The sequence below is a fragment of the Diadema setosum genome, chromosome 2 (assembly GCF_964275005.1).
Source record: "Diadema setosum chromosome 2, eeDiaSeto1, whole genome shotgun sequence".
Taxonomy (NCBI): Eukaryota; Metazoa; Echinodermata; class Echinoidea; order Diadematoida; family Diadematidae; genus Diadema; species Diadema setosum.
The window spans coordinates 46,090,448-46,103,127 of record NC_092686.1 but is presented as its reverse complement, the minus strand read 5'-3'; the positions used below and the strand labels follow the sequence as shown (position 1 = coordinate 46,103,127).

At 39.6% G+C, this 12,680-nt stretch overlaps 1 protein-coding gene across 1 annotated transcript in view; it reads right to left on the bottom strand.

Annotated features, from left to right (window-relative positions):
- Positions 1–417: 417 nt before the first annotated feature.
- The window catches only part of LOC140246058 (monocarboxylate transporter 7-like), a 55,905-nt gene continuing 43,642 nt past the window's right edge, over positions 418–12,680 (bottom strand). The window contains exons 4-7 of the mRNA XM_072325503.1: positions 7,908–8,344; positions 5,316–5,541; positions 1,596–1,739; positions 418–667 (exon numbers count right to left, since the gene is read on the bottom strand). Of these exons, the coding sequence (XP_072181604.1) occupies positions 462–667; positions 1,596–1,739; positions 5,316–5,541; positions 7,908–8,344 (1,013 nt within the window). The 3' untranslated portion in view covers positions 418–461. The remainder of the gene's footprint in view (positions 668–1,595; positions 1,740–5,315; positions 5,542–7,907; positions 8,345–12,680) is intronic.

Here is a 12,680-nt window from a genome sequence, read left to right as displayed (position 1 = left end):
GGAGGCTGTTTGGTTTCTACAAGTCGTTGGTCCGCAAAATTCCTCGACGTGCAGACAATAAAGGCAGTAACATCGCCCATTCATCCTCCACGGGTGAATGCTCGCCAGCCAGACAGAGCTGAAGAAGTGACTCGGACGAGTCACGAAACTGTTCTCTCCGTGATTTTCACAAGTCCAGTCAAACAGATTCAATTTACACGCTTTTAGCATACTATCTGGATGAATCAAAATCTACATCGATATTATGAACGGATTGTTAGATTTTTCTCTGTTTTCTATTCACATTGCTGCTTCCTCTCAATTCAGATGTAAATGAAGGTAAATTTGTCCTTTTTCAAGTATCAGTTGCTCTCATACAGAACGCTTCCATTTCTCGTAATAATGAAAAAAAAAAAAAAAACCCGAAGTTTTCTCTGTTCTTTGCATCAAACCCTGAATATCTGTTTGGACCCGTTTGTCTCTCACACAGTTGTTTCCTTAGCTTTAAAGACACTGATGGTGATGACATCATCCCTGTTCTCCTTTCGGCAAGAGGTGATGACACGTTGTGGCGCGAAGCGAAGTTGGTAGGACGGAGCGAGACACGAAAGAAAGGCCGAGGCAAGGAAAAGACTCATACAAACGTAGAGGGCGTAGTCGTAGGATCCCGTTCTGTCGATACTTTCGCCTTTGTAATCGAGAAAATGACAGCAAAAAAGCGACACAATGACAGGCGAAAAGAAAAATAGACCGATATCCTGATTTCACCCTCCCAGAACCAATTCAGGCCATTGCTGGATTGTACACAAAAACAAAGGTTGATATATCAAGTGTTTACACGAACTCTCACGACCTTATCTTCACAATGAATCCCACACCTGAATTATCATTTCGGAGAGCTCTCTGTTTGTACAGTAAACTTCTCACAGCACGTTTTGTGAGCATAACTTTGAGATGCAGCATATCAAATATACCCACCCCCTAGATACATTTCATCACTCATTGTTCCGTTACAGCAGGGTAAACTAAATCAAATTCAAGCCGTTTCACAGGAGTTGGCCATTTCCCTGTCGAAAGCATGAGTACATTCAATAAATGCATTAAAACTAAAACAGAATAAGACGATAGAATCAAGACATTAACACTGATACAGTAGGAGATATCAAAGCTAGTACAAGAAATCATTATAAAGATAAATATTGGTTATTAACGATACAGTAAAAGTTGGTTCCATCTACGCTACTGCAAACAGCAATATCAGTTTGACGTTAAATGTCGTCTAATGTTTGTTTCTTGCGACATGAACAAAAGTTATTTTATGACTTTGTTAGCAGTGAGCAAGTGCATGGTACACGTTTTGTACCGGAATGGGACACATGCAAGGCAGTGAGGCCACATTAAAACATTAACCAAGTTCAAAATTGCATGCAGGATTGAGGCAACCTTTCAATAGGGGCAAATCATAAAAACATGCTACGAAATTATTATCTATATTCATGCATTTAGTGTCAAAAGGCTGCTCCTTGAAATTTGGAAATATCGAATACTGACAATTTCAAAATTTTGAGGAAAATCACAAAAACACGGATCATAAAAGTCATTGTACAGCTTCTAACCTAAGAGGGCGCCCACTACGTATCCGGAGCCCATAGATGACGTAATGACGGTCCATGAGACACAACACGCCTTCGGGTGGAACAGTTGGTGGCTGACAGCATGAGGAATGGTGTCTAGAACTGAGACTACGAATACACCTGAGACTGGAGAGGGAAAAAGATTGGCGGAGAGAGAGAGGAAGAGTGTGTATTACTATTGTGGGTTACAGTTCGTTATTCCGAAGTTTCTCGAGTCCGGAGGTTCGTTATTCCGAAGGTTCGTTATTCCGAAGGTTCGTTAATCCGAAAATGTGATAAGGTTTGTTATTCCGAAGGTTCATTAATCCGAAAATGAAATAAGGTTCGTTATTCCGAAGGTTCGTTAATCCGAAAATGAAAAAAAAGCTCGTTATTCCGAAGGTTCGTTAATCCGAAAATGAAACAAAGCTCGTTATTCCAAAGGTTCGTTACGGACCCTATTTCATTGACGGATCAACGAACCTTCGGAATAACGAACCCTATTTAATTTTCGGATAAACGAGCCTTTGGAATAGCGAACCCTATTTCATTTTCGAATAAACGAACCTTCGGAATAAGGAACCTTCGGAATAACGCCACAAATGTTGGGATCAATGAATCCCTTTTCATTTTCGGATTAACGAACCTCTAGGTATAGGGAGTTTTGTGTGTTTCGGATTAACAAACCTTCGGAATAACGAACCTTCGGAATAATAATCAGCACCCGTATTTGTGACAGTCAGTCAAACAGACAGACAGAATGAAAAAAAAAAGGCAAACTTATGCCATGCGATGACTCGCCTGCATATAGCAATTTGTAATCATATTGCTTTTCAGTGTAAGTTCACTGACCTTTTGACCTTTGACTTGAAGTTCACCAATGTTTGAACTTGACCGACATCTTTAGGTGATGTACGGTACCCTGGTGTGAGTTTTGTGGTCATAGCTCAAAGTTGTGGAAAGTTAGAGAGAGTACACCAAATTATTGTCGACGACTCTGACGACGACGGAAAAGTGACGCTAAATGTCGCGCTTCCGCTACGCAGGCGAGACAAAAAACAACAATAAACAAACAAACAAAAAACCGAATCAGCGGCAAAAATTGCCATGTGGATGTATCGTAATCTTATCTTAATAGAGAGCTGTCCTTTTCATAAACAAGGAAAAGTAGAAATTACGCGGTGCGTAATATATGTCCCCGCCGGAAGTAGCATTCTGTAGCAAAATGTACAATATAGGTCAAAAATCAAGGTCAAAGGTCAAAGAAGTCAAAGGTCAAAATTCTGTGTAGAAGTTTTGAAGCGCTCACCTAGTGCCATCGCATAAAACAAACGGAATCGAAATCGGGTTAGAAATGGCGAAGGAGTAGCATTTTGTAGCAAAATGTACAACAAAATGCAGGTCAAAAATTAAGGTCAAAGGTCAAAATTCTGTGTAGAAGTTTTGAAGCCCTCACCTAGTGCCATCACATAAAGCAAACAGAATCGAAATCGGGTAAGAAATGGCGAAGGAGTAGCATTTTTTAGCAAAATGTACAATACAGGTCAAAAATCAAGGTCAAAGGTCAAAGAAGTCAAAGGTCAAAATTCTGTGTAGAAGGTTTGAAGCCCTCACCTAGTGCCATCACATAAAGCAAAAAGAATCGAAATCGGGTTAGAAATGGCGAAGGAGTAGCATTTTGTAGTAAAATGTACAATATAGGTCAAAGGTCAAGGTCAAAGGTCACGACTGAAATTCTGTGTAGACGTTTCAAAGCCCCCATGTAGTGTTATCATATAAAACACACAGAATCAATATTGGCTCATAAATGACAGAGAAGTAGCAAATTGAAGATTTTGATCACACACGGACGCACACACGGATGGACACACGCACGGACACACGGACACACACACGTATGGAGCCCGTTTCATAGTCCCCTGCTCGAACTCGTTCGGCGGGGACAATAATGATAACATAAAGGAATTTACTCCTTGACCCAACAGCTTTCAAACGTTTCTGGTGATGTAATCGTATCTATATCAATAATAATGATAATTCTCATGTCTATATTACTTGACGTTTATGGTGGACGACAATGTACTTGCATTCTTTAGGCTGTTTTTAGTCCACCCGTAAGCAATCCTGCAGATCCTGAACCTTTCAACGATAATTTACACTTATTTGCTTATCCATGTAATACTTAATTTGAGCATCATCGGTGACATATACGCATGCCCGGTGGTCCTGGGCCACCAGTATTAGATGTCGGGTTACCACTTTAATAAAGAAAAGATATGTTTCACAGGTCCGATGGGGCCACCAAAAATTCACGAGAGTATGTGGTTTTCACGTGTTTTTGTCACCCATACAGACAACGGGAGAATAACTCACGGTTCAGTGCTTCATTACACGCATTTCAGCTATAATGCAAGGTTGCAAGATAGTCTTCACGGCCGAACCCCGTCTTGTTTACGGCCAAACTATCTTTTAACTAACTATATTCATCTAACTATATTCTAATGAATCATTTCATTTTCAAATGTTTCATTTTTTTTTTGTCTTACTTCCCAGTCACAGTAGGTTGTTGACGCACTTGTCAATTTTCACACAATCATACAATTATCATGGTTTATTCTAATAATTGATGAGAAAATTTCATTTTTCATGTTTTTGCTCATTCTTTTTCCGGCTGCCAAATTTTATTGTCGGGCCACCAACAGAAAAGTTAGCGTCGAGCCTTGTATGTATATAGTGACAACAAAGGACTTAACCACAACATGGCGGGGCGGTGCAAGGACAGTTAAAGTTTTGCTGCCAATTATATATATATATATATATATATATATATATATATATATATATATATATATATATTTATATATACATATATATATATATATATATATATATATATATATATATTTATAAATATAACACATTGTTATTCTTAACCCTAAAGGGGCCGGGCTTTTTTGGCTATGCTCAGACCGGGGGGGGGGGGGGGGGGGCGGATTCCGCCCCCCCTGAGATCTCGGCCATCGGTGGTGCAATCGCGATGAAATTTTGCATGCGTGAGACCCGCGTCATAATCTACAAGATTGTGTTATAAGATTTTTTGAAACAATCAATTTCTAATTTTAATTAATTAATTATGCAAATTAAGCTCAAGGTGATATTTTAGCTTAATTAAAAGCATTGAGAGTCTACTTTTTGATCTGTAAATCTGTTTTAGCATATTCAACAATTGTACATCACAAAAACTTCCAAAACTCATTTCAATTCTTATGTATTTTATTGTTTTCAGAATTTCTTATGTATTTCTTTGTTTTTCAACTTTTGTTTTTTCTTTGTTTTTTCATTGGAAATTGTCACTGACCACTTTTCTACCATAATTAGCACAAAATTAATCAATGAAAGTGATTAATTGTAAAAATAATCAGGTTTTTATGCCTTTCATGACAGAGCACTGTTTTCCATAGGAAATGTACACAAAATCACAAAATTGTGCCCGTTTTGGAGCGACATTCCGTTACAAAAATGGGCGTGGCTTCGCAAAAGTATGCGCGGACGTTGCAAATTTGGTCTCAAAAGTTGCGCGAGACTTGAACGAAGAAAGTCAAGAAGCCTCGCGATGAGGCCTTCTCGCGTTACAGAATTATAGCGCGAAACGTCGAGGGGGGGCGGATTCCGCCCCCCCCCCCGGCCCTTTTAGGGTTAACATCACTGCCTTCTTCAACTCACTGATAATATTTGCCAAGATGGCGATGAGAGTGTTTGAGGCGAGGAGTGACCCCATCATTGCTGCTCCAATAATAGCAGCGATCACCAGACTGAATATCTTGGGAAACGGAAGGTGGTCGCCGATCACGGCCACAAGAGCCTTCCCCACCACCTGCGATACACCCAGCGCCGTCATCACGATGGCACTGGTCTCTTCGTTGAACCCTTTCGAGATCAGGAAGTTCACCTGCATACCACACGAACAAACAAAGAAACAAGACGTGTACTCATGACACAGTGAAACAGCGACGCTCAAAATAGGGGCGAATCTAGGAATTCCGTGAAGGTGAGGCGCCTTTGCAAAATAAAAGGGGCGCACGCACCCACTCCCCAATTTTTTTTTCCGTTTTATTTCTTTTGTTTTAACCGAAAATAAAGAGGGGCGCGTGCCCGGTGCCCCCTCTGGATCCGCCACTGCAAAAGATGACGAACATAATTATAATCAGCCTAAATGCTTCAGTTTGTGAGTCTTTCTCACGAGTGAACTCTCATTGACATTATTTATATGCGTGATAATGCAATCTATAGCGTGAGTGTCAACAAACTAAACAATAACATCAAGTGCAGTGGATCAAAGTGCATGCCGTTGTGGTGGGAACCGTTAAGTTTTAAAGTCCCTGATTTCTGTTCTATCGGCAAGACTCGAGTGCCGGCGTGGTGTAAATGATTTGGTTTTGTAGACAAGAATGTATGAGTGTGTGTTTGTGTGTGTGTGTGTTTTGTGTGTGTGTTTGACATCATCATGTCAATGTATAGCGTGATGTATAACAGGACAGATAAGTTAGTCGGGTACCTATACTACAGGCTACAGGCGGGCCTCCGCCCTTATACGATAAACATTGGTGGGGTGATCCCAGAGAACTTTACGATAGCTATTCGCTTCCAGCACCGACAAGTACACGTAGATAACGGCCGTCATCAGACATTGTTCGGTACGGTGAGAACCAATTACCATTTGCATTAATGCTTACAAATTCATAATCTCATTTTTATCTCTTATCACAACAGCTCCTCAACAATGACAGAGGAGTTACGTAATTCCTATCGTAAAGCGATACTCAATGACACGACAGATTCGAACTGTTAACAATCGAAATGTTTTTGACCTTCTGTGACCCTGTTAAATTTGGATCATGGACTGAACTTTTGCCTTAAAAAATCAAATAATCAAATATCAAGGTTTAGCACCGGTTTGGAGATGGTTACCCCATGAGTCATCACTAGCATTAAAGACAGCCCGCTTACACACACATTTTATATATATATATATATATATATATATATATATAAATCCTCAGCCTTAGTCTATGCTATTTCCATCATTACGAATTTGAAAAGAGATTATCCAGTAAACAACAGATAATTGCTATACCGCTAATAACAAACATTTACATCATCAAAATGTAACACTGAGAATTTGATGACGTGTGAATTCTAACAACAAGTTAGATACAAGGCAACACACAGTGTTCTCATACCAAGGACGAGACGGTATCCGTTTCTTGTGAATGCCCACTACACCTGGTTGTTACAAGACGCCAATAAAAACATCCGCTGTGGTAACAATCTCAACTTCACTCGGTTTACGATAACGAAGGTAGAGGTTATCGGAAGTTCATTGACCTATATTACTCAGTGTAAACTGCTGGAGAATCTTCACTCATTAAACGTTGCATGCTCTGTGAAAATGTATTACTTTTTTTCCCCCAGAAAGTTCACAGACTGTATATCCGCAAGTAATCATTTTAAAATTTTGACAAACACTCGTGGGTAAGTAAGTGCATTGTGCATTGCTAATAAACTCTCAGACATTTCAAAATAATGTAGTTGTAATGCAGAAGGTAACCTACAGAGAAATTAGTGAGAAGGAATTAAAAACTATATCGCACCTCCATTGTACTTTTGAAACGAAATCAGTGGTTTGATCCGCTAAGGAGACCTGGCTGAGCAAAATGATAAGATAACGATTTGTTGACTATACAATAACGAGGCATACGCTATATGCGATGTCTCGCTCGCCGGTATAATAATCATAAAACATCGCAATTTTTTATTATTGGAGTATTTTTCCAACGTAAGTTCTTTGATCTTTTGACCTTTGACCTTTGACCTCGTCCAACTTTGTGACTATATACAGTAGCTCAAAGCTTTGGAAAGTCATTGAGAACACACGATATATGGCGCTTAAATCAGGGAATGTTCATTGATATTTTTATTACAATGTCACACAACAGAATAATGTATCATCAATATTTCATAACCTTGTGGCTTATCATTTGCAAGGACGAGTTGTCACGCCTCTCGCACTGTCGATGTCTAAAATATCTTTCTTTTTTTTTTCTTTCAAAAGAATACAAAGATTCAAAGTTCAGTGTAAGATTTGGAATGTTCTTTTCTTACAACATTAATGCAAAACATTTTGCTATTTTATGGTCTGGACAATTTGACGGCTTGAACGAGTTTGTCTTATTATAAGGCAATTTATGAACATTTTAGTCATTGTATAGGACATGAACATGCCGTTTCACTTTCAATCAGTAGTTGAATACTTACAAAGCTCATATAGAAGAAACTAACGGCTGCTGAGCATGCTACCATGGAAACGGCTATCATCCACAGCTCAGGGAAGCAGAGAACCGCATACAGCCTGGGGCCCCCCTCCTCGCTTGTGTGAAGTTCACTTTCACCCTTTTGTCCCCGACGGTTCTTCTGAAGTGCCTGCTCTTGCTCATTGAGCTGCTCACGTGCAAGCTCCTTGTACAAGGGCTCGTATTGCTTGATCGTCTCTTGGCGAGAATCACCGTCCTTGACCAGATCATACGTTCCCGTCGACTTCTTCTCGCTTGATCTCTCTTGTTGATTGGGAGCGGTGTAGGTCGACGCAGCAGCAAGACCGGTGACCAACACGAAGGCCGACGCAATCCGAACCGTGTTTCGCCAGCCGAGATGGACGTTCATCACGTAAAAAAGCGGGTTTACAGCCAGAAGTCCTGCAGACACACACGACAATGACATTTATTGAATACATTTCTATTGTATAATGTTTCGTCAGTCCTCCCCCCCCCCCTCCCCTGTGTACCGTTCTATGTTATACCATACAAATAACCAACATACAGTGCGTATCAAAAATCCGAACCGTGTTTTGCAATCCGAGATGGACGTTCATCACGTTAAAAAAAAAGCGGGTTTACTGCCATAAGTCCTGCAGACACACACGACAGTGACATTACATTCCTATTGTATAATGTTTCGTCAGTCCCCCCCCCCCCTCTCTCTCTCTCTCTCTCTGTATACCGTTCTATGTTATACCATACATAATTACATAATGCATACATATACAGTGCGTATAAAAAATAAAAAAAAAAAAGTAACCGAACTTTGGAGGGCTACTATTGGAGAGCGCAATGTTGGTTGTGAGGAAAGAGAAACTCTTCCCCTTTCCATGGGTACCTACCTAATTATCTTGACAAATGCCATGCATGACTGAGCACACGAACGAACTTTGAAGACAACGATGACAAATAATATTGCACTTTTTCCAAGTTTTGAGTGTTACATGAAGGAACAATGAATGTCTCACAGGAGGGATGGGCTCTGTTGATGAAAGTGGTTAAATTAGCAGGCCAGCCTGCATGACTGCATGTTTGTGTTTAGGGTTTCATCTAACCTTTTATGGTCCATAACCTTCAACATGGCCATGTTGTCGATAACTTGATCATTCCCACAATGGTTGATCCATTATCCATTTTCTCCCTTCATATTCAAGACATGGTTTGTCGCTATATGAGCTATGTGTTTTAAGAACAGAGAAAATGGACTGTGTGGGCTAGCCTTGTGTTAGTGACCAAGTTATCGGACAGGTGGCCATGTTGCAGGTTATGGACCACAAAATGTTAGAAGAAACCCTGAACACAAACCTAAACACAAACGTGCATCATACAGGCTGGCCTGTTTATTTGGACACTTTCATTGACAGATCTCATCCATTCAGTGAGACATTCGTTGTTCCTTCATGTGACACTCAAACTTGGAAAAAGTGCACAATTTGTCATTGTCGTCTTTAAAATTAACGTGCTCAGTCATGCATGGCATTTGTCAACATAATTAGGTATCAATGGCAAGAGGAAGAGTTCCCCTTTCCTTACAACTAACATTGTGCTCTCCATAGCTGACAATTAGGAAATGGTAGCCCTTCAAAGTTGGATTACTTTTTTTTTACACGCACTCTATATGTATATGTACAAATACACACATACATACAGATGACTATTCGATACACATAGATTTATGGGCAGACATACATTAACATTAACAAACTCTTTCTCCTCATAAACATTAACACACTTGCCTGTATACGGAGATGTGTGTGTGTGTGTGAAGTGTGTGTGTGTGTGTGTGCGTTTGTATGTAATCATTTCGGTTTACAAACTGTAGGGGTAGATTGTTTGTTTTTTGTATGTGACTATAGGACTTATCTGTTATGACATGTAAAGCACACGATTAAATATAAAATAGTAACATGGTTACTGTGAACTCTTAGCTCAGGTGAGCTAAAGGATTTAAGACTCAACTCCGCCGTTTTGTATGAGGAATCAAATAATTTGCTATGAGTACGTCTATATTGGAGAACCCCAGCAGCGGAAATTCCTGTTCTCCTTCCTGTATAGCAGCCGCATGTTGTGGTAGTCGGAACTAATTCACGCTCACAAAATGTGCGTTGCTGGAGACAACGCGCACGACAGGTGGGCTTTCATTGATTTCACAGTGCGTCACAATAATTGACTGAGGCAATCGTTATTAACTGACGGTCCTCATGGTATGTATTTACCATTTCCTGTAACACATTTGATAGGATTTTAATCGATCTGATTCCATTTTCTCTGTGTGTCACTGCTCATGAAGTACGGTACATTAAAGGCATTATTTACCATTGCAAATGAAACAAAACCTAGCTTGAGTGCTTCAAAATACTAGGTGTTATACAAAAAACGTTTCCCACTTCTGATCCTTTATAGTTCAAAAACTATACTGAGTATATCAGATAACACTAACATCGATATGAGGAATACCTGAATAGTGTACAATTTTGTTGGATGTAATTTGAAAATGGAAGCATGATTCAGTTTCGTCAAATTCAACATCAATTTTTAGCTAGGTTTCAGATTTTGCTCCATTTTCAACCATCTGTACAATTTACTTTGCACAGGGGGTTATTGGTGTGTATAGGAGTGTGTTGTTGATGACCAGACAATGGTCCTGGACAATGGCCAGGATTGAAATGCTTTATATAACGCCTGAAGAGATCCTTGTCATTTGATTGGTTGTTTGACATTGATCATTCTGCCCATTTCACTATGACGTCATCATCCGTGCAATTGTGGTTCCATTTACCGTGCAATTTTGGATCCATACGATTTGCTCCATTGCACGCTCGCTGAGAACCCGACAAACTACGCGTGTAAAACGCTTGCGTTTGCAGTGTGTGTATGCGACAGCGCGCTAGCGCAGCGTAAAGCGCTCAGTGAGCATTCTCGCGATCTCTCTTGTTCCTAATTATTACAAAACATCAAATGACAAGGATCTATTTTAGGCGTTATATAAAACAAATAATAAATGTTTTTCATTCGTGCAGTGGACAGAATATTTCATTCGGGGAAAGATGAAATGTTTGATCCATTCAACTCGGCTGCGCCTCGTTGAATGGATCATTTCATCTTTCACCTCATGAAATATTCTGTCCATTGCACTCATAAACATTCATTATTTGTATACTATTACATATTCATGAGGAATTCCACTATAACAGCTAGTCTTTATTTATTCTGAAATGCGGTGTATGCAAGCACATGGAAATATGTGCTCACTTTTTTCATGTGCATGCATTTTACCCTGTGTCATGAATTCAGACTAGCAGTGCTCAGGGCAATCCACATGAATAATTAATAAAGCATTCATGTGCCTTGCAGCAGAGCTCTGAACAGGTGGTAGCCATGTCCATTGTTCAGGGTCATTGTAAGCACACACTCACATACACAGCATTGGTTCCTGTGTAGAGTTTAAATTTTGTACAGAGGTTAAATTTTGCTCAAAATCTGGAACCTAACATTTAAATAAATCATTGATTTCATGAAACTAGTAAAGGCTTTCATAATCAAATCACCTCCAACTAAATTGTACAACACTATTCAGCTATTACTCATATCAATGACAGTTTTATCTGATATATAGTTTTTAAAATACATGTATTAAGAATCAAAAGTGGGAAATGTTTTTTGAAACACCTAGTAGTTCTAAATTGTGAGTTAATGATAGAAACAATATAAAATTTGAATCAGTTTAATCAGTGTTAAATACTGTTAGGTATACAAAATGTGAACAAAAGTTATAATAAAAATGTTTCTAGACTGAGCCGTCTACAGTTATGGTTTACTGAGAAAATGGTGATATCTTCTTATATTTCATACTCTCTCCTTTGTTTTCTTTGTTCTGTGTGCCCAGCTTGTCCCTGTCTGTTCTTGTTGTGTAAAGTCCTTATATGTGATTGCTTTCCCTGCATGTTTGTCTTTTTGCCTCTGACGAAGATTCTGCTAGGATCGAAAGCTCAGGCCCCTTTTGACTCCATTTTACTCCATTGGCTCGCCTTATTGGATAAGCAGTTTTCAGCAGCCCCTTTTGCTACATTTCACACTTTACTGCGAATTTTTTATACTGTAGGATGTTTTGTGATACAACTGACCTATACACATATGCATCAATGTTATATATTGAAGATTTTTAAAATCACTGCTCCCACTGGTTAACAGCACCCGAAAGATAACAGGTTCGTCAAAAATAACTCTATAGGCCCTAAGTATAATTTGTGACAAAAAGAAAGCAAAGTTTGCATAATCGCAGCACGTACAAAATTATATGCAAAAAGTCGGTCCACCTCCTTCAACCTATAAACACGCAAACACACGTTAAATATCTTGAGTGCATATTCTTTTGCATTCTCTCAGTGAAGTCTGTGGGGAAACATGATTATCAAGAACCTTCATGAAGCTTGTTGATATTATTAACCCTAACTAGGCCGGGGGGGGGGGGGGGGGGCTCCGAGGCGCCCCCACACACACACACACGTTCCGCGCGATGTATCGCTATCGCGAAAACAATCGCCGCGACGTTTCATGACTTTTTTCTTTCGAGTCTCCCACATCTTTTGACGCCAAATTTGCGATGTCCGGGCGCGCGGTTCCGAAGTTGCGCATAAATTATCATGTACGTGCATGTCAGACCAAAAATTGCTCAAAAACGTGAATTCGTGTACAATTTCAATGCAAACTGTGC